Source organism: Tympanuchus pallidicinctus, unplaced genomic scaffold (genome assembly GCF_026119805.1).
Source record: "Tympanuchus pallidicinctus isolate F22 unplaced genomic scaffold, pur_lepc_1.0 scaffold23, whole genome shotgun sequence".
Classification (NCBI taxonomy): domain Eukaryota; kingdom Metazoa; phylum Chordata; class Aves; order Galliformes; family Phasianidae; genus Tympanuchus; species Tympanuchus pallidicinctus.
Genome location: NW_026294740.1, coordinates 8,812,243 through 8,835,261, shown reverse-complemented (window position 1 = coordinate 8,835,261; position 23,019 = coordinate 8,812,243). Strand labels below are relative to the sequence as shown.

The following is a 23,019-nucleotide window of genomic DNA, read 5'->3' as shown; positions in this document are numbered from 1 at the left end:
AGGATGGAAGTGTTTCAGAAATTTTCCAGTTAAAGAGACCAGAGAAAAAACCAACACCATGGCATCTTTAAAGAATCCTGACCAACTGGTTCTGGTTTCTTTCTAGTTCATCTGAAAAACAAGCAATCCTGGTCCTTGTTTCCAAGGTGCTGCTGCCATGTTGGCTGCCCCAAAGCTGGAGCACTCCTCTCCTCCACAGCCCTTCCTGTAGAAGCCGGAGTCTGCAGGGCTCGGCCTGTGGGATCTGCCAGGAGCAGCCCTGCAACAGAGCTCAGCTGTGCTGAAATCCAGGTTGGGTTGCAAGGGCTCTAGATCAGGAACCACGGCTGAGGCAGGAAGCCTGGAGGAGCTGGGGCTGCCAAGCTCCGCTGCTTTCAGTCGCTTACATCATGGGTGTCTCAAATATTTCAAAACGCTGGGGGAAAATTATTTCATTGGGAAATTTTCTAAGGTTAGTCCAAACACAATTATTTTTTCTTCACTCACAATTTCAGAATTTCTTGAGTTTGATCACATCTGTGACTGATGAACTGGGAAATATTTGTCTTTTTTATGAATATACTGAATACTTCTGTGTCTCTGAGGATGATGGGTTATTTGCTATGGATTTGGATCAAGAACGTTGGCTAAAGAAACTAGTGAAAAAGTAAGACTCAGATCAATGTCCTTGAGGAAACACAAGAAACCAGGGAATAGGACAGAGAATTAACAAATTGGCAAAAGAGTAAGTGTGAAAGATGATAGGTAAACATGGAGCCAGGGAGGCAGAAATTGCCAAAACCAGAGCTGGAATTTACTACAGTAGTTTATATATGAAAGATTGAAGGAAAGAATACGTGAAGAAGCAGAGCAAGATGCGTTTATTGGCCTATTTGGAGGATGGGAGGTTATCCTTCCCACTGTATTCCTTCGGTTGCATGGAGGAGGGATGCAGATATCCTCAGTATTTGATTTCCAAGAGCACTTCAGCCACCTTCCTTGTCACAGATCTCTGACAGGAGAGGACAGACAGATGCCAGGCAGAGCAGGCCTGGCTGTGTTGCATGTGGAGGGAGGAGGTGATGATCCCCGTGCCAGGCAGCCGGCCTGCCCGGCTCTAATGCATGACCCCACATGGAGATTGTGGCAACCAGAACTGATGACGGAGGTTTATTAACAGCCTAAAACACAGCGTTGTTGTTAAAGATGATAACAGTTTTTCCATTGAGTGACTGGAAGTAAAATCAAGCTTCATGCGAAGCTTAAAGAGTCCAAATGTTTGAGTGCGTTTCTCAACTCTTCCCGCACGGCTGCTGGATCTGCTGGGTGTCTCTCAGCAGCTCCTTGGAGCAGAAGCACAGGGTGACAAGGAGAGAGAGACGTTGCATGCTGTGCAGGGAGATGTGTTCCGACTGAAATACCGCCTGCAGCAAACAGGGCAGCATTTGCTTGGGACAATGTGAAACCGTGCGTGGCTGCTGTGGACACATCAGGCGTCGGAAGAACTGGGTGAATGCTGCCACCTATTGATTGACGCCATGCAAAGGAGCGCCGCCCAGCCGCCCCGAGCCTTTGTACACAACTGGCTGCGGTTTTATCATCTTCCACGGGAAAACATCCTCCCTCATTCCAGAAGTGTCACCTGGACCCAGAAGAAACAAACAACTCGCTAAATGGAATTATTGGCCAATAAAACGTACTGCTGCTAAAAATATCTATTGTGCGTAAAGCTGAGATTAATCCAGAGTAAATATTTTGGTAAACGTGTCAGGTAAGAGGCCACCCAAACTGGCTGATTTACATGAAACGTATTTCTAAACTCGCATCTTTGTAATAATATACAGACTTTGTGATGTAATAATAATAATAACTTCTGCAGTCGGCTCCTGCTGTGTGCTACAGGTAGGTGAGCTTCTGGAGATCAAACATGGAATGCAAGTTGGTCACAACAGGTTGTTCAAAGAAGTAGTTTCAGTACAACAAAGAAAACTTTCTGCTCAGCTGTAAATATTCAGTATTTACATATGAAATATAGATAAGTGGAATAATAGATGGCTGACATCTGAGTCGTCTCACGGACTCACTGAAGGCCGTGCTCACGTGGGTTTCTGTGCAGGATCAGACGAACAGGTCTGCTTGCGTGTGTTTTATCACAAGCACAGCGTTTTGTTGTCTGTGAGTCTTTGAGGCTTTTCCATTTCCAGAATGAAGTGTAGGTGTGCACTGGACTTGCACACCATCATCGCTTTTGGTAATTAGTTTCATGTTTCATCATTTGGTAGACTTATGTTTACCTCCCTTACCTTACTGAGTGTTTTTTGCCTTTTGTCTTTTGAACAGTTTAAGAGTGAACTTAAATCTCTATGACAAGAAGATTAGTGGTAATGTTTTCTTGGTATATACAAACTAATTATCTTTTAAAGAACTAGCTGGGGCAAGAAAATGTGGGGTTTTTTTGTTAAAAAAAATTCAGTTCTATTAAACAGTATTTGAGTAGCAATAGAGAAGTACTAAGAGCCTTAAAAATAGAAAAGGCAATTGCAAAAGGTCTGCTTTCCATGAAGCTGGAAGTAGCACAGGAGAGAAAGGGAGGAGTGTTGGTATACAATGAGAAACTGCTATAAAGACTTCAAGAATATATTAGTTCTAGTAAAATAACTTTAGCTTTTTGTACTGAAAACAGCTGGAAAGTGAGAATTCCCTCATGAGAATATTCCATAAATGGGTCTATGGGGACCTAAAAACTTTATCACAGATTTTGCCACAGAAGAAGCATCCCTGTTCGGGACAGCATTGAAAACAGAATTTTTATGCTTGTGTGTAAGTAATTTTACTTAGTGCTCATAAATTTCGGATTTTCAGCATGGTTTTTTCCTTATAGAATCCCAGTGTTAAAGAGGTATTTGGTGGTTTTCGAAAGATTTCCAATCTTTCTCCTGTTGGCAAGGAGCAGTGAGCTCAGTCAGCTGTCTGCAGCCTGCTGAGTAACGATCCTCCAGCACTGCAGGGTGGGAGGGAATCCTGCACACGTACAGCTTGGGATTTCCACAGCACAGAAAGGAAATGCTGCGTGATGTGTATTTTCAGAGGGCTCTATAAGTCTCAGTTGCAACAAAACATTCAGGTATTTGAATTTGATATCCACGTCAGAAGTCTTTGAAGTGCACCTATGCATGTTTGCATATACGTACAAAGAGGGACAAAATACACACTGAGAAAATATATCCCTCAAAAAAAAAAAAAAGAAGGTTGGAGCATATCCACACTAACTTTTAAAGTATAGGATAGAAAGTATATCATAGAGTAGCATAGAATAGAAAGTGTATCATAGAGTAGCATAGAATAGAAAGTGTATCATAGAATAGCATAGAATAGAAAGTATATCATAGAGTAGCATAGAATAGAAAGTGTATCATAGAATAGCATAGAATAGAAAGTATATCATAGAGTAGCATAGAACAGAAAGTGTATCATAGAGTAGCATAGAATAGAAAGTGTATCATAGAGTAGCATAGAACAGAAAGTGTATCATAGAGTAGCATAGAACAGAAAGTGTATCATAGAGTAGCATAGAACAGAAAGTGTATCATAGAGTAGCATAGAATAGAAAGTGTATCATAGAGTAGCATAGAACAGAAAGTGTATCATAGAATAGCATAGAATAGAAAGTATGTCATAGAATAGCATAGAATAGAAAGTATGTCATAGAATAGCATAGAATAGAAAGTATGTCATAGAATAGCATAGAATAGAAAGTATGTCATAGAATAGCATAGCACAGAAAGTATATAAGTTCAAGTCTTGTGACAGACGAGTGCCAGGCCTAGGGCTAGGTTTTATCTTCAGCTGTTTCTGCAAACGGGTGCTATTTGGAATGAAGTTCAGAACCTTTATCTGAGGCTTTCAAGTGTGGGAGAACGCTTCCAACATTTTCCAAAATCAAGCACCACATCTGAATAAAATCAGTGATTTTTTATTTTTATTTTTTTAATGTAACAGTGGCTCCCCTTTAAAAGCAATTTGAAAAAGTAACTAACAGTAACAAAAAAACCCACTGACTGCTCCCCCTACCTTTCCTGTAGATACAAACAGTTCTTTGCTATGACAGACCCAGAAATGAGTGTCTCATTTTTTCTCATGCCAGATGTTCAGCAGGATCGTTCCTATTAATGAGCCCACTGCACTGTTCAGGAAGACTAACGATTTCATAAACTGCTGCTTAGTTTTGTTTGTCACTTCCATTATTATTAGATTTCTATGGCTGTTCTATGGTTATTCCTTACTCTGCATTGTGGATTTCTATGGGATCCAGTGTTAATCCCATTTGCCCTTTAGTAAAAAAACCAATAATAACACACGCATAGTTTGAAATATCACTGTTTTCCTATTTTGGAAGCTAGTAGAGCAGATATGAACACTACAGGATCTCTTTTAGCTGAAATGAAGGCATCAGTAAAATATGTTTTTTCTTATTCACCTAGACATCATTTTTAAACATAATCTTCTTCGGCTGGGGGCTTTCAAATGATCTTGCAGATGTCCCATAGCTATGGATGTGGCTGCTGCTTTTGTTGCTATGATTGCAGACAGCTGTAGTGGCTGCCTACCTGAAGATAGAAGAAACAATACATCACGTGCAACATGCATTACTGGACAGAGTGTAGGACTGGGGTTCTTTTTTTCTCCTTTTATTGATTGAACATAAAACTAACTGCTTCCCAATGGCTGTTAATGCCTTTTTGGTCATATTTTATGGCAACTTAATGACAACTGCAGTTTTGTTTACTCTGGCAGTAATTATTTGTTGTCCTTTCATGCTGTGCTGCTGATCAATTTTAAGGAATTCAACAAGCTAAAAGCAGAGAGAGGTCGTGGCATCTTTGGAAGCAAAAGCTTTAGGTGTTCATCATAGAGTCAAGGCACCAAATGTGATATGACCTGTGATACAACACTATTTGCTTTAAATCCTGTTTTAGTCTGAGATCTTATCAGTCAATTTGGATTTTAGTAATAGCTATTAATAATCTTTTCATTTCTGATCATTCATGCAGTGTAAGGAAGAGGTTTATCATGCTGCCCAGAGGCTGAACCAGCAAAGACAGCAAAGCCAATGTGATTCATACAGTGAAGATAGTGGCAATTACCACCAACTTGGTCACGTTTTGCCTTGAACAGCTGGTAAGTCAAGTTTAATTTTCATCATATATATTCTTAATTATTAGTTCAAGTATAAAATTGTTTAATGAACATATTTAAGAGCATGTAAAGTGCAGAATGGTATCTTAGCTTTGGTTTTCCTAAGATCTGAAGTTAATTCTTTTACAGCTATGCTGTGTCCTAGCTTACCTGCAGATACAGTGCAGCAGTTTGTGCCACATAGAACATAATGCATAATTTAGGTTTGTTTGTTTTTTTTTCTCTGAAATATGATTTTGAAAGGACATGGATGTCCTAAGAGGACATTATGTCAGTATTTACCAATCCCCCCCAAATGCTTTTACAAGGATAACATTTTTATTTGACCTTTGAAGCACCCTGCTGTTAGGGAATAAAAGGTTACTTCAGTGCTTTGATGTGAAAGCAGAAATCAGATCACAAAGAACAAGCTACAGTATGTGCAGTGAGAATGTGTGTATGAAGACTTCTGCCACTGGTCTGGTTAATGCTGTACCAGAGTTGTAGTCACAAAGATGAGGTGTGTGTTAGTGGTTAATTCCAGGGTAGTTTCCCCAGAGATTCAGGTTATTTATTATTGGAACCATTGCCATAAGCTTTTTTTTTTAATTCTTGGAAATGCAAAAATCACACTGAAGGGCTGCTGCTGTTTTTACCCTGGTCAGTTCTGCCCTTTTCCAAGAAACAGTGCAGTGTGCTTGTTGTAGTTTGTGACTTGCTATAAGAATGCTAGTAAGATCACTCAGGGCTGCTCTGAACTGTGCTGAGATCTCCTTACTTGTTTGATTTTGACCTGTGCTGGGTATGTGCAGAGGTGTCCGTATGTAAAAATCTCCACTGGGTCCATTCTGGACATCACCTGTTTCTAAACTTTTAGTCTGGGATATGCTGTGACAATATTAGTTGTCCCAGTGATGTATCAGGTCTAGCATCTTTCAATGAGAGTTGTTACTTCAGACTGCACAGTGTAAAATCCAAACCCACGCCTGATGGGTGATGTGAGGACAGTGTCCTCATACTGGAGCAGGGGGCACAAATGACCTGAATTTGGAGCCTTAACTTACTCTTACAAAATGGCTTACATCTATAAACATGAAATGCTGGTGTTCAGTGAAAAAGCAACAGAATTGTGTAAGTTGATCTTTGTTTTTGTTATTACTTATTTTTGCCTGATCCTATTTCCATTGGTCCCTTAGGAGTCATTTTAACAGCTTACTGAGATCCCCTTACAGAGGTTTTCTAGACTATGCAGCTTGCATTTACCTTTCATTTTTTTCATTTCATGCCTTGTATGTGATTTGAAAACATGTGAAGTATGATGATCTTCAGTACTGTTTTGCATCTCACTGGTCAAAAATGCAGATAATTTGCTTTAGATAATTCCAGCAGTTGCTTTGTTTCCCTGCATTTGTTCCACACATTGTTACAGTGTTCTGATAGTGTCAGCATACAGAAAACAAACACACATTTGTATTTTTTGAGTCATTTCTGATGCACTGATTCTGTGTGGATAGCAAAGATGCCATCTGTTGTATTGTTGGATAGCTGCATTTTCTACAGAATTTAGTTTCTCCTTAGATTTGCTGGTTCCTAATGGAAGAAAAACTTGAGATTTTAGAGAGGACCGATAAAGGCATAAGTTATGTTGACTTTAATAACAGGTATTTTTTGTTTGGTTTTAGTAATACCACAGTAGGTTTGAGAAGTCCTATTAAGTGGACAAAGCTAATTTATTTAATGTAAACTTATTAAAGGTCTACACAGCTTCTCAGTAAGTTTCCCATTTGGCCTACAGGCTTAATGAAGCTTGGAACCTCTCCATAATGCAATATCATGACAGTTGGATGTACTGAATCTGCTGCTTTTGGTATAAAAACAAAATCCCAAAGCAAACACAGTGGAATATGCTAAGCTAGGATTGAATTGAGTGTTGGTTGGATCTACTTGTGTTTTTCTTGTCCTCTTCTTTATGATATTAGGGTTTGTACAGTGAATGCAAATTGTTCTCTCTCATGAGTTTGCTATTACCTGAGTGGTATTTGGAATCAAATGGCTTTGGAATACTGAAAATTTCTTTATAAACATACTTAAAACTGTGCATGAAAGGGATTTTTGCCATAGAAGTCTTGCAATATATTCCAATGATACAGTTCTGATCAATGTTAGTGTAAGAAAACCTTGTTGAGCAGCTGTTGTTTTTCTTCTAGAAACCACTAGGTGAAAATGACACAGCAAATGCAGAATTTAAGCCTCCTCCAGAGTAAAAAGAACAGTATGCCATCTTCTCCAAATGCTGCAAAGCGATTGTATCGGAACCTGTCAGAGAAGCTGAAGGGGAGCCATACGTCCTTTGATGAAGCGTATTTCCGAGCGCGCTCGGACCGGCTCAGCCTCCGTAAGACCTCGATGGTAAATACCTGACATTTTTCAGCTTGTCAGTTCCCTTCCTTTAAATCTGTGTGCTTTTCATCATCACAATTCATCTGTTCCCTGACCAATATTCCCTGCTGTATATTCTTTTCAAGCTTAAATCTGTTTTTGATTCTATGTCAAAATACAGTCTGACCTTCTTGAAGGCCAAAGCAACGTACAGTGATGTTGCTTTATCTTAGGAGTAAGATCTTAACTTAGCATTAAGGTTGGTCAGAGACTGTGATGAAGGTCTCTAGATAAGACTGTAAAAAGATTACATAGGAAGCAGCGTAGCCTGGGTGCTCTACACCAGTACAGAACAGAGCCAGGCATTCTAGGGAAACAGGAAAGCATGTTTGTCTCCACTGGGCTTAGTACTCACAAGTGCTCCTACTTGTGCCAGAGCTGGTGAAGCTGAACAACCTACAGCATATGCATTTTGAAGAATGGGATGTCTGTGAAGTAATAACAGCGTAAGCTCAGTGCATAACAGAATCTTTTATATTTGCTGGATGAAAATAAATCTGCTGTTGATATTGCCATTAAAAAAAAAAATTCTCTTTTCCATAAGTAGGAACACATCTGTCATCTTCTCTTCTAAAAGATTTTGAGGGAGATCCTCTCCACTTGTGAATAGTAGTGACATAGGACATGTGTGCAAATGTGCCAGAAGTCACATCTTGGAGCCATTACTCTGATGTACTAAAGCAGATGCTTTATCTTCTGACCAGTGCATCTCTAAATATACATTTCTAATTACATGTTCCTTCAAATATGTATTCCTCTGTCATGTTTAAGTGATGAGAAATGGCAAATGAAGATAGCCCAAAGTCTGAGGAGCAATGCACTGTTGAGGCTTCAATCCTCTGCTATCCACAGAGCTATTTACTTGTGGTCCCACTTACCTCCCTTTTCAGTGCAGATCTATCAGGCTGTGATTGAATAGTGCCTATTCAGTCAATTTAATGAGGAGAATCAATTTTACACTGTCATATTGATGGTTTAATGCAATAGAGACTTCAGCTAACTTTTTCACCACAACCACTACACTACTGTGTGAGTGATGCAGCTTTTGTCACTGCAGACCTACCGTGAGTGTAAGCATCTCTGGATATTACCAGCTGGTGTCCACAAGAGTCAGTGAATAAATTCCCACTGGACTTAAAAGGCTTTGGGACCCTTTCTGTCTATTATGCCTGTTTTTTTTCACAGTTTTCCCTAGAAATAAATGGCAAGCAAACCACCAGTTAAGGGCTGGAAATATTCCAGGTAGCTAGCTGATGTATTTTCTAATCATTGAATTTCTGTGGTACAGAGGTAAGTCAGTGACTAAAAGCATGTCTCCAGACAAGTGAATAACATTTGTTAGAATTTGATGATTCTTTTTTTCCCCAGTTTTGGCTGGTGAAGAGTTTTCTTTCCATTCTCTCTTACTGTGCAACACTTTCCATTCAGTAAATTGTTGTCTTGCTGCAGACATAGCAGTGTCCCAAAATAGCTTTATTCTTGAACTCATGTTTATCAAAACAAGTCTTTGCAGAAACTACTTTAATGTTTTTTTCCAACTCCAGTAGCACATAGTAGACTTTTTCAGGCTAACCTAGAGCAAATATCTTGAAAGGGGTACTTCATTTTAATTAAGCTACGTAAGATTGCATTTCTAAACACTAACAGCCCTGAATCACTTACTGGAACATGGTTATTACTTACTGCAAAGCAATACTGTAGTTCTTTTCAGTATATATATTTGTGCACTGGTGTAACACCTAAATAAATTAATCACATAGCACAGCTGCCTAACTAACGATTAGAGGCTGCAAGTCCGCATCAAGGAAAAAGACATGTCTCTAAACCTTACCTGATCATTGTAAATGGGATTGAGTTTCTCTTTGAATTCAGTGACTTTGTCTAATCAGAGAGGAATAGAAATATCTAGCAAATGTAAATGAAGGCAGAAATCAGAAGGGTCTTGTTAATATTAGTGACAATTTGATTGAAACTGAACACGTGCTTCTAACAACAGTACATCTTACCCCCATCTGAGGTTCTTAGCCCTGAACTGCAAACATCTGAACAATGCTGCGATTCTAGAGTCACTTATATAAGAATACAATCAGCTTTACTGCAGCAGAGAACAATATATTATTCAAGTATATTCCTATTTTCTATGTGAAAGCAAATAGTTGTGGAAAAGTTGGTCAGGAGCACAGAACATTTTCTGGGCTTGGAAAGCCGGGCTCAGTGCAGGCTTTCAAATGGGACAATTATTAGCATGGCTGAAAATGGGGTAGTTATTTCACTGTCTCACCAGGGTGTTTTTTTGAGTGAAATAAGTCTATTATGGTTAGATGCACACTACTGTGTGGATGAGGGATACATACATGCCTATTTGGAAATGTCATATCATAATTCCATGTTTTTACAATCTCTGAAGTTACAAGAAACGCCAAGATATTTCAGACTAATGGTTGTGTCTGAATTGTTCATTTGGAAGACCTGATATTTACAATTTGGTCTGAAAATTATTTGGATTGGAAGAAGTAGGTTATAAACTTAATGCTGTTTAAACGAGTGCAACTTTTTCAATTTGATTTCTAATGAAATGAAGAAATAGCAATTTGGTTGTATTTTTTTTCATTTTTGGTGGAATGTTTGTGCCAGTAGATTCCCTGGCCAGAGTATTTATAAGGAACTAACTTAAGCATGTGCTTATATTTTGTACGGCAAATGACTTCAGGAGAAAACTTCAGAAATGCTTTAGGTATTTGGGTTGGCAAGTGAAAATCTGATGATGCGTTTTTAAAGACATCTATGCAGGTTTAAGTCTTGACAATGAATCCAACAATAACAAGTCAAATCAAAGTTTGGAAAATAATTCCACAGGAATTGTTCAGGTAGGTAAAATCTTTTGTCAGAGTACGTATCTGTGCTTGGAAAAGGGCCAAATGCTTCTGTCAGCCACACCACAGTTAATTTCAGCTGCAATACTGAATGCAGGCATCTTCCTTATTATGTAACAGGTCTTTTTGTTCGTTCTTATGTAATGCAAGAAATTTCTGCAATGCAGTACAGATTGATGGAGTTTCATGCAGAATTGGAATTAAAGCTCAATAATGGTCTGCAGCCCTTTCGGTGGCGTTCTACAGATGATAATTCACTGAACCTTTCTGCACAATCACGAGGCCAATGAAAAGAGGGGACTATTTTGGTTTAAGAAAGAAATGGAAACAGTGCACGTACCCAGAGCCACAGAAGTGAAAATCTGAATGGAGAAATACCTTGTTTCCTGTTCTGAATCCATACCACAAGTCTGTCACTGATTAATACAACCAGCTCTGCCTTTCTTTTCTGCTCCCCAAGTGATTGCCAGTGTTTCTTCAAATGAACTTAAGGAATAGAAATGAGGTCTAATGTAGTCATTCTGTTTAGTTCAACTAATCACCTTTGTAATGAGCTCTTTATGAATCAACTGTTAAGTAAGTTCATTTTCTGTGATCACTTACAAGAGCAATTTGTTCTTGCTTATTTTCTGATTGCATGAGCATGGAGATGCTTCTGAAGCATAATTCCATTTATTTCTTTAAATAACAGCACAGGGGAAGTTCCAAAGTAAGTAGGAAAAGAATTTGAAATGAGTTTAAGCTGAGATGAAATTAATGTCTTTTATAAAGTAGATAAAATATATTAACCATTTCACCAAAAATACCTACTTTTCCAATCAGTCATATGAAAAACAATCTTCCATTTCACAGTTACTTGACTGAAATAATGACATTTCAAAAATCTAAAGAGCATGGCCTTTTTACTTCAATCACTGCACTATTTATGGTAATTCTGAGTCCATAGTACAGTGATGTGCAGCTATTACATGTAGAGAATTGACTTGAGTGGGAGTCAATGCCATTTAGCACGTGTAGAATAGCACAATTAATTAAAATATTTTGTAATTAAATTAAACTAAGCCTCTTCTGGTTTCTAGCTAGTGCACCTCATCTCTTTGGACTGGGGGGAAAACACCAGAATATGGCTAAGATCTGTCATCTTGGAGCAGATTTGTGGACTACTGGAATAAAAGAAAACATTTCTGCATTGCAGTAACAATTTGTCATTTTTAACTTAAAATAATAGATATCTGACCTCCATTCCAACCTTCACTGGGGATGTACCCTCTCTAATGATGGTATACATCCTGAAGGACAATTTTTTTTTTCCCTTGAACAGAGGCATAAATAGAGAATGATAAATTTAGCTGCTCACCATTTAGTTTATTGTCAGATTTTTCTCTTCCACCTAACACTGAAGTAGGATCCTGAGTATTTGACAGTAAAGTGACATATGAGTCCCAGAATCTAGAGAAGAATCTGAAAACAAGAACTTGATAGACACCCATTTTTTATGAAACACTTGTGTAAGTATTGTCTTTTATTCTGCTTGGAAATCTACATACAAACTATTTCTCCACAGTGAGTTATCTTTTCTATTCAATAGTCTGAAAGGTTTATTTGCAAGTCAGCACTACTGTCCTGGATTTACTTTCTTGTTGCTCAGTTCATGTCATCCACATACAATCATCAAACTCAAGTATCTCATTTCTCTGTATTGGAAATCTGGGGTAACCTTTTGGTTCTGCTGATTCCTAATACTCAGCATATTAAAACTTCAAAGGCCACATAATCTTTGCAGTTTCTTAGTGTGATATGAATACTTTACATCCAAAGCAGCAGACGGAAAGATCTCTGTCAGGTCATACAATATTTGAAGAGATTTCTAAGTTTAAGCATAACTGAAAAGGCCAGATCAAGTTCCAGCTTGTAGCTGTGTACTCATGTTTTCAGAACCACTTGTAAACCATTACTCTGTATATTCTGGGAGGAAATGAAAGATGTTCCAGCAGATCAGTGCTGTCAGGAGGTGGTGTTTCACTGAAGGCTTAGGCAAGGGTATTCCAAATTAAAAATGCATCTGTGGGTGAAATGTTGATGTCTAATCACAATAGAAGACAGCTTCAATTCACTGTTTAATTCATACAGTAACAAAAAGTTGCTGTTTAACAGTCACTGTGTTTCTTCTGTTGTGGGTTCTGGGATGCAGGAAACCAGTTTACATCCATCTGCATCACTTGATCTCTTACGTAAGCGTTTTTCTGTACGTCCGTTGGCGCAGTATTTCTACATAGACCTCAGTTCCATTATGAGACCACAAGCTGAGCCCTCCTTGCTTAGCTGGGCCTCTTGCTTCTACTGATTCGTTCTTAAGAGGAAAAAAATAAATAATTATGGCAAGAGGACACTGGGAAAGAATTTAAAGAATCCTGGCAAATAACATAATTACTGTAGGCTCTGGAAGGATGTTCTCATAACAGAAACCTTCAGACCATGCTATCCTGCACCTCCTTCTCCCCCGCTCTATTAGGAAGTGAAAGCTGTTTGGGTTGTTGCTTTTTGTTTTGTATTACACAGTTCTTTTACCTCCTTGACTTTGGTGAATAGAAAGTTTAGTGGCTCCTCCTGCTTGAGAGTTGGCATCAAGTGTGCCCCTGATTTTTCTTACTTTTGAGCTCATGTTCTCTGCTGTTCAGACATGTCTTTTTCTAATCAAGCCCAGTGGAGGATCAGTGCATTCAGTCTCATTTCTACATCTTTATTTAAGGGCTATATATTTCAAAGCTTCTTCTAGCTACAAGCTAAATACAAAAATATGAGCAGTGAGAAATGACTGAAATGTTGGAGTGAGCACGAGATCACACCACACCTGTGGTTTCTCCCAGAATTGTTTTATTTGACTTCTGGTTAGTTGAGTTTGTACACCTGAGGTTTTTACTTCAAATTTTGAGAATGAAAAAGTAAGTAGTACAAGAACCTTTCAAAATCATAGTCTTTCATCCAGCCTCACATCAAAAACATACCGTGTTGCCCATATGGTCAATTTCAGGTCCAAAAAAGAATGATGGGTTTGAATCTCACCTGAAAGAGGCTCAAGCACGCAGGTCTAGAAGTAGAGCAAGCTCAGTTTTCCTGCAAACATCTTCCATGTTTCTAGCTGAACTTAGGATGATAAGGTTCAATATTTTATAGTAATGTCACAAGAGTCATTTCTGTAATTTATTTCCTAAAGTTCAAACATTTTCAAGTTCTACTGAATTTCTGTTTTTGCTGGTACACAGAATTTCCAATGCAATGAAGCCATGTTTGAGGCCGTAGAACAGCAAGATCTGGATGCTGTTCAGATTCTTCTCTATCAATACACACCAGAGGAACTGGACCTGAATACTCCAAACAGTGAAGGACTTACTCCTTTGGATATTGCTGTTTTAACTAACAACATCCCTATTGCTAGGACTCTTCTACATGTTGGGGCAAAAGAAAGCCCACACTGTAAGTATTCAGTTTGAATGTTTTTAGATAATTCTGTAATAATTAGGTTTGCTTTTGTTTGGGAAAATTAATTGTGTTACAAAATCGGACTTTTTTTTATCATGAAGTTGATTATACCTGAAATAGCTGCACAGTGCTGGAAGGATATTTGCAGAATTATCTCCTTGTTGAACGTGTGCTCAGCAGATAGTTTTTGTTCCCTATGTAAGGTAGAGTAAGTATGAATCCGATTGAACTTCTAACCTAATAAACAGTGAGGCAGCTGAGTTAATATCAATACTGAAAAAATATGGAATGGAGTGATCATGGTCTGAAACAGAGGTTGTCATTAAAAATGAAAAGAGTATGGGTATCTGGGCTGTGGTGCGTTTTGGTTATTTTGATCTTGGTTGTGCTGCCTTCAGAAGGCTGGTTGTGTTGAAATCTATCATTTCCATTACTTCAGACTCCTGCTCCTATCTCCTCAGCCCTTCTCTTCAAATAGCCTCAACGAGAGTTTCCAAGCTGTAGAGAAGCAGAGGATATCTGAGCACAAAGCAGACCTTCACACTTCACTGGAATGCTATCACTGCTTATAACTGCGTATTGTAGTTATAGAGCTATCCTTTGTATTCCTTCACGGGCATTTAAATGCACAATTTGTGGGCTGCAGGGTGACTTACCAAACCAATTAATCAACCGTAAACCATGACACAAACTCTGACGCCTTACTTATGTCTAAAAATACACCAATGTATGTGAATTTGTTTTAAACTGTCAATGCCTATATTTAGGACATTCCCAGCAAGGCTATAATGAGACTGTGTTTGAGGGGTTCGGCCACTGCAGACTCTGCCATTAATTTGAAGTTAGTTAAATTAACAACATTTAGTGCTGGCATGTCAATCTCAGTGCTCCAGGAAATTGCACCTTGAGGCTACTAACATTGCCAGTTTTTTCACTGGAGAGCGTGTGTGCATGTGTGTGTGTGCATGTTGAGTTTTTTTTGCCAGACCCTCAGTGTTGGTACACCTTTATTGCTTTTCTATGTCCACAGCACTTATATTATCATTTATTCTGGCCTCCTTTAACCTTCCCTGGAGATTTTTGCATAGTGTAGCTGCTCAGTGAAAAGATTTTTTTAGCTTTATATTTATTTGTTTATTTTTCTGTCATGGTTCATGACTGAGGCTTTAAAAAAAAGTGTGACAGCATTTAGAGTACATGATTGACTGCTGAAGCAACATTCATTAACCATGACAAATCTAGAGGAAAACACAGTCTTGAGTGTTCTAAACAGCAGTAAAAAAGACTAAACTAATTTTTCATTGACCTCATCTGTAAATAAATGCAGTCTGATGGCGAGCAGGGGCAATCATAAATTAGTATTCATTTCCTGTAATTAATGCAAACATGCCTATGAACACAGAGAATATGAATATATAACCACCTCATTTCCATTTCAAAATATACCCACCAAATTTCCACTTCACTTATCTTGATTTTTAGCTTTTCTGATTGAAATAATGGTCAAAATGTCCTCAGTAAAAAGCAGAGGGCTGTTTTGGTGTGTTTTATTTTTTAATTTCAGCTTAATGGTTTACAATTGCTACTTAGGAACAAAATGCAAAAAAAAAGTTATTTTCAGCACTTGAAACAAAAGTCTGCAGCAGTTTCCTGTGAGGCTTTAATCTCGGGGAACAGACAGCAGTCACTTTTTTTCCCCTCCCTTAGCGTTTCTGCTTTCTTTTCTGTACCTAACCAAGCCTTCTAGAATTAAACCCATTCTGTATGATATTAGGCCTGCAAGGATGTGATTAGAACCCAGCAGGAGCATTTTCATTTCACTGTGGTGATCAATTGAGCAAGACTTTGCTGGGCTAAGTGGGAGGGCTGGGATTTCAAGGTAAGATTCTGACTCGTACCGATTTTGGGACAGGACACAAACATCTTTTAATCTGATTGTAAGCGGGTGCATGGCACAAACACATACACTTGAGAAGCTGAGGTAAATGATTTCCCCACCGCAAGTGCACACAGGGAGCTTCTCACAGAGAGAACTCTTGTTCTTCTACTATATTAGACATAGAGATCAAGTTGAAATTTCACTGCAGCATAAGTGCTGTAGGAGAGAGGATCTGAAGGACAGATAGCTTGCAGCTGCCTGGAATTGGCAGAACAGCAGATAAAAGAACAGAAAGTAAAACTCTGATCTCCTTTTCCACATGGACCTCGGGCTGTATAAATCTTAACAGGAGCCCAGCATTTCTTAAACATGAAGCAGGATCAGAAATTGCAGCATTTAGAATATTAATTTAGTGGGGAGGAAGCGAGACATTTGCTCTTGTCAAAGCCCACTGCATTATTAATCTTTTCAGTTGCTTTTGTTCGCATACTTGTGGTCTGGCTAGGTTTGTTCATGTGAACCTAAATATAAATAAGATTAAAATTTCCAACGACTGATTTGATGCATTTCCAAGACCAGACAACTGTGGATCTGAATCGTGATGAAAGAGAGAGAGCCAGATCCTCAGTGAAATCTTGAACCAATGCCAACCTACAATCACCTGAAGTTCTGGCACATAAAATCTTCTTTCTCAGTCCTGTTTTGCTATCAGATGTGTTGCACGCTTATTGTAGGCATGAAGCCAGGAAACTGTCACCTTTGGCCTCTCAGTAAACAGCCAGTTGTGAGGACCAGCAGATTCCAGTAAGCCTGGCCTCTTGATGTCCATACAAAGAATGATCAAACTTCAAGAGGGATGGCTACAGGCCAGCTTCTGAAAGCGAGGTCTTAGAAACAGCCATTCTTCAAAAGCAACCTTTGGATGTCAGAGGTGCTGGGTAATTCTTCACTCTCCTCCTGTGGTTTTAAAGATTCCTTGTCAGTTTTCACATTATTGTGCAGCATTATACTTAGACTCTGATAGATTTCAATGGTGATACAGTTACACGAGACAAATGGCAAAATTAAAATGAGGTTCAAACTGAATAAAGCAAACACCTTTTTCAATCACAGGTCAGTAAAGCAGTTGTACATATTGCTCAGAGAGCTTGTAAAGCTCTATCTCAAGAAGTTTTCCAGGCCAGATGGGTAATTCCTCAGAAACTTGGCCTGAACTTGCATCTTGTTTTCAACAAGAAGCTTGAACATTAAATTTTGAACAAGATAATTAGAAAGGCCCTTCCAACCCAATTTATCCTGTAATCCTATGATTCCAGTTTAGGAACTATACATTCATATGTGCATATATGATCACTCATTATGATGTCAAAAGCCAGTCAGCCTTGGTCCCTTACGTCAGCTTCATGTTGTCAGAACCATATACTGCTCCTGGTTTATGCAAGTAAATGGTGGTGAAGCCTGTGCAACACTGCTGCTGTTCGTATTAAAAACACAGGCAGACTAGCAGGCTGGCTGTCCCTACACAGCAACACTCCATTATTGTTAAGAGGAGCATCTTGTGCCAATTCTAAATAAATGTGAATCCTTGTGAAGTGTTTTAAATAAATAAGGGGTTTTGTTTAGAACTGTCTCAAAGCTCGTCTGCAAAATCACCAGGCACCACAGAAAAGCTGCTTTCTGTGACTTCGGAATTTTTTTTCTTGTATGTTATTTCCTGTGGATTGAACATCAGATAAATTCTTGCACTGCTCAGATTAAACAGCTTTACAAATCCTATTTTCTAAACTGTTAATAGTTTGAACAATTTCAGGCTAAAAGCAGTTCTGAAAAATAGCATTTAATTCACTACATTTCTCTGTATCATCAAGGGCTGGTGTAGGGCAGTCTTGTGGACCTGGGCTAAGAATTTTAGTTTATATCCAATGTGACTGTCATTTTTCACACTTATACAGCACACAGTATTTCATACAGGCAATTCATACTAATTAATGTTGAATTAAAATCATTCTGAGCACTTGAGACTAACAAAATCTCCATGCGTCAAACAGCTCACGATCCATCAGGTCTGTCAGAACTGATTACAGGCCATAGTAAAGGGCAACACTGAGGCACAGAGATAACTGGAAAGAGAATCACAGTACTTCAGCTGTGGCCCTTAAACACAAAACTCTCACTCTTAACTTTGCCAGTTAGGTCTCTCTTCACTTGTAGAGATTTATATGTTGTGTATTGTTTTTACCTATAACCAACACCAGTTTCTTTCTTCCTGAGAAAACATATGATACTATGGCAAAGTAAGAGTTAGAGACCAATTTCTTTATTATTTTACTTCTTTTATAGTATTCTATCAACCTAAAACATGTAAGCAATTTCAGGCTCATTAAGACATTGTTAAGCTTTTGAGAAACACCAGAAGATAAAATCTACTGTTTATTCATGTCATTATCCCATTTAAGTGGCCAGATCCTTAAGTGTGGTACAAATTGGTGTGGCTCTAATCAAGTTGATGACAAGGTATCTGTTGGAAGGCACAGCGTTCAAGGATTTGGCCTTATGTGGGTTATGTTGGAATGCATAAGGCCAGAATTTTGTCACATGAGACCATGAAGCAATTATTTACTTTTCCCTTTTCTTGGTAGTTGTTAACATGGAAATCAGGTCAGTGCATCTGTGTACATTGGTCCAGGAAGCACAGCAGCGAGTTACTGAATTGTCTGCACAAGTGATGAATGAAGGCCTTGGTACAGACAACACAGAAAAAGAGAAGCAACTAAAAGCATGGGAATGGAGATACAGGCTATACAAGCGCATGAAGGCAGGCTACGAGCATGCTAGTAAGTAGAAGAAAGTAGCTGCAAAGTTTAAGACAAGAACTCGTATGGTGGCGAAAACTGCCTTTGTTGAGCAAAGATGATCCTCACAGCACTGCTGTGAAGCAGATGAATGTTAGGGTGGGAAAAATAAGGCGCTCAGTTAAATGGTCTTCCCAAAAGTGAGAAGGAAATCCGATACCAGTTCCAGAAAGGACCGAGCATCTGAGAGCAGCAAGTGTAAAACTGATCAGATGAGATTACAGATCCTTAGTTCAGGACCTAATGATTCTGTCTTGTCTCTTCACATTTACTTCTGGATGTTATTTCATATGATCAGAGTTTAAAATAAGACAATTAGAATATATGAATACGGAGGAAGTAATAGAGGAACAGTGGTCTTTTTCTCTTGTTGTACTCTATTTTATTAAATAGTTCTGACTTAAAGTAGTTGAGTTTTTCTTAATATTTGGTTAAAAATGAACTTAGATTTTTCGTATAAAAATTATCAATACTTATTTCTATTGTTGACATCTACATGTGACATTTCATCAGCATAGTTACAAATTGGGCTACTTGGGGTGCAGAACTGTTTAAAGAAAATGGGAATAAAAAAAGAAATAAGCAGGACTGAACTCTTTCATATTTGGATCTTTTAGCTGTACCCTTCCTCTTCAATAAAATACAATCATTGCCATTAACATTTTTACAGCCACCTTTATATATGTATACACTTGGAAAAATTTTCTCAATTTTATTGTATTTTCTCAATTTTATTGTATTTTCTCAATTTTATTGTATTCTAAGACTGTTTCTTCAAGACAGAGGTAATGCCCCTTGTATTGGATATTAAATACAGCCCAATACAGCAGTGAGTTAATAAAACGATTTTTTTAATCAGTTCCAGCAGTAAGTCATGACATTTTATGTTTGATTTCTGAATTGAGTCTGATTGATATTCTGTGAACTCAGCTTTTTTAAAACAAACAAACAAAAAAAAACAAAAAACAACGACAAAACAAAATAATAATAGTAAAAAAAAATTAGACCTCAACTGACAAATGTGTTTTGGAACTACTGCACTGAAACATTTGTGGAATCTGCAATTTCTGAATCACAATAACGTAAAAAGGTTTTCTGTCATTTAATAAATTTGAATTTGTTAGTGAAACTATAAAAGTTTAATTAGCTCTTTGTGGTTTTGTCCTTTCTCTCTCTTCCTACCCACCCCAAGAGATTTATAGGGGCTTTTCATTGACATAATTAGCATGAATCTGTTTTATTAGGTTACATATATGCAGGAAGATATTTTTAACTGAAAGGAGCCAAAAACCATGATAGAAACAAATGGTGTCTGCAGGATATTGTTAGCAGGGCACTAATTAAAATTCTCAAAAGGCAGAGAACACAAACACCTACAACCCAAAGCTCACAATTGCAGGGTGATTTTCAGTGGGTTCTTTGAAGACTCAGAAACATTGTTTGAATAGGATTTGTTGTGCTGAAGAGCTGATGTTTTCTCTTCTCTCCCAGGAGCCCCTGAGGCGCCAACCAATGTCTGTCTCATGGTAACAAGCAGTACATCACTCACTGTCACCTTCCAAGAACCTCTGAGTGTCAACTCAGCTGTGGTGACCAAGTATAAAGGTACTGGATTTAGATATCTTTCATTTGCCTTAACAATCTGTAAACCTTTGATGGCCAAGTGAAAAAGGTGTTTTCGCTAGAAATGTCTGACTTTAATTATTTTCATAAGAAATAGCTGTACAAATTGAATGTTCTTTGAAGATTCCTTAAAGACAAAGTTTTATTTAAAAAGAAAAAAACAACAAACAGAAGCTTTCTTCTTGAGTGCTTTGAAGGAGTTTGCTTGATGTTCTGTAGTTAAGCTCAGTGACTGGGTTGACATGAGTCAGCTATGCAATGCAGACTAACTTTTGGTGCCTGTGGGCTTCTGAAACTGTATGTATCCTTGTAAATGCCAAACCCACACCACAGTTCCTTGAAGGAATGCCTCTGGAAGTTGAAACTTCTGGCAGAGGTATCGTACAGCCCAACTAATTAGGTATTCCAGGGCTGCCACATCATTCTTGGAAGAGCTATACATATGGAGTGGCACCAGTTAGTTGCAAAGTGGAATGAATAGGAAAATGCTTCCATGTGAATAGCTCTGTTGAGTAGAAAATAATCTCTATTCCATAGGAAATTCCAATCAAAAACAAACAAAAAAAGTTTTATCAAAGATTGAAATCGAAGTGTTCTGATTTAAGGGACTTGCTGGTTCTCTGAAATGATTGGAACAGTGAGTTCCTCAGTGTTTAATGGAGCAATATGCAACCTCCAGTTTTAACTTGGAATGTGGGCCCTTCCACAGGTAAAGGGACTTAAAAGCACTTCCTGAAGATCTGAGGCCGCCTTTGACTGCTCCAGGGAATAGCTGAGAGTGGAGACCCAGAAAGTCCTCTTAGAGTGGGTTTTGATACGTGTAGGAGGAGCTATGATAGCTGGGTCTGGGGCAGTGTCCTATTTCTGGGTATAGGTGCCAGAGCGATTGCTTCGACAGGAAATATGCAGAGAGCTGCAGTAGAGCAAGTGCCCAACAGTTCATGAAGTTCCTCTAGAGTGGGACACGCCAGTGCACAGCCTTCAGTGGCATCACAAGCACCCAAAGGACTAAATGAGATTATTTTGGAAAAGGCATGTTTTCTTACCTCTCTACTTCTGATTTGAGATGCCAGTCATCGTTGGCTATGCTCAGTACACTTTTTTTCATAGTGCAAGGAAAAAAACCTCCCAGACATCACTAAAACAATCAAAGTGATTCCATTCCTGATAGCCTCAGTAGAAGGGTAAATGACTGTATTACACCTAGTCAGCCTTGCAGTGCTGCAGGAAGTGTTATTTGCAAAAACATCAAAGACCTTTAGGAGACTAAATCGAATTTTAAACAATGGGTTGGGTTGCCAGGAAACTAAATTTCATTTAAGGGCTTCCTACTGTCTGATTTACTTGTGAATATGATACTTGGGCTCCTAAAAGACTTAACTCTCTTGAAAATATTAGCCTGCTCTTTGTAATATGCGGATTTTAAACAAATCTGAAATGTTGTCCAGATTCTCATTATAACAAATGTTGATATTTTCACAGTAAAGACAATTCCTAGATAGAGCTGATTTTTAAATCAGAATATTATTCCTAGTTTTAAAGATTGCAGTATTTTTATCTTGCTAACTTAGCTGTGTTGAGCACGGTTTGCACCTTTCAGTTCTGTCCCATTATGGTAAGTACACCATAAAGAGAATTTGATCCAACTTGACCCAACTTTCCAATCAGACGAGGTGGCATTGCTGTCATATTTTGAATTACTCTCGTTGGTCTTTGTTTTATGCTACATCAAGTTGACAGTTCTGGCAGAAAGTTCTTTTTAAATCCTCTGTCCCATGAGAATTGAATATTTATGGTTAGATAAAAAGAAAGATAATTAATAGCTTCTTTTGGTGACTTTTGGGAATTAATTAAGCACTGGTTGTAGAACTGCTTATTACATTATGGAGTGAGATTCTTCGAGCTAGTTTTAGAGGCTGTAAAAAAGAAACAACCATTGAAATGATCACTTGTACGAATGATTGGAACCAGCTAGCAATTAGCCTGAAAGGAGATCTTGATAACATTGTCTGAGCATCTTTTCAGTCAAAGTATTAAGCACTTATGCAGAAAGCCATCTAAGTATTTTACTGACTCAGAGAAGAAAGTGAGCTGTTAGGCTTTATTTCCCTCTTTACCATTTCTTTTTTTAATAAAAGATCAGGAGCATTTGTAGCAGTGTATAGGGAATACCTGCTCATTTACAGAAGCTAATAATGTTCTTTTATATGGGTCTGAATTACAGAGGATAAAGCTGACATAAAACTAGACTTTTGTTCAGTCTAGTTTTGTTCCCTAAAAACACCGAGAAGCTGCCAATTCCTTTTCTTCTGTGTCATCCTTTTTTTTCTTTTTTTTTTTTTAACATATTTTTCCAAAGCTTTACTTGCTCAAATGTCATTTAGAAACTAGGCTTGGAACGTTATCTAGCTGTCTGCTATTTTCCTGTGTATGACTTTTCCCTTGTTAGCTGTATAACTTACAAATAATAATACAGGAGAATAATACTTTGCACTCACTCTCTAACCACTAAAACCATCTCACTTCATTAGGAGATTTAATTTTAACCACACACGGTGAATGAGTATTGACTTTGGTGTCCCAGCTGGATGGCAGTTCAGCGACTGCATTCTGTTGAGCCATTGCTTTAAGGAGCCAGAGTATTCTCTACTTCCTCTCCTGGATTGTTGTTTAATGTTGCAGGCACCATCCTAATGGCTTCCTTCAGTTTCCCTCCAGA

General features: G+C 38.2%; 1 protein-coding gene across 1 annotated transcript in view; it reads left to right on the top strand.

The window, feature by feature from the left end:
* Positions 1-23,019, top strand: part of ANKFN1 (ankyrin repeat and fibronectin type III domain containing 1) — a 95,276-nt gene that overhangs the window by 29,594 nt on the left and 42,663 nt on the right. Inside the window, exons 2-6 of the mRNA XM_052688360.1 lie at positions 5,031-5,157; positions 7,362-7,563; positions 13,730-13,940; positions 18,465-18,659; positions 20,169-20,282. Of these exons, the coding sequence (XP_052544320.1) occupies positions 7,378-7,563; positions 13,730-13,940; positions 18,465-18,659; positions 20,169-20,282 (706 nt within the window). The 5' untranslated portion in view covers positions 5,031-5,157; positions 7,362-7,377. The remainder of the gene's footprint in view (positions 1-5,030; positions 5,158-7,361; positions 7,564-13,729; positions 13,941-18,464; positions 18,660-20,168; positions 20,283-23,019) is intronic.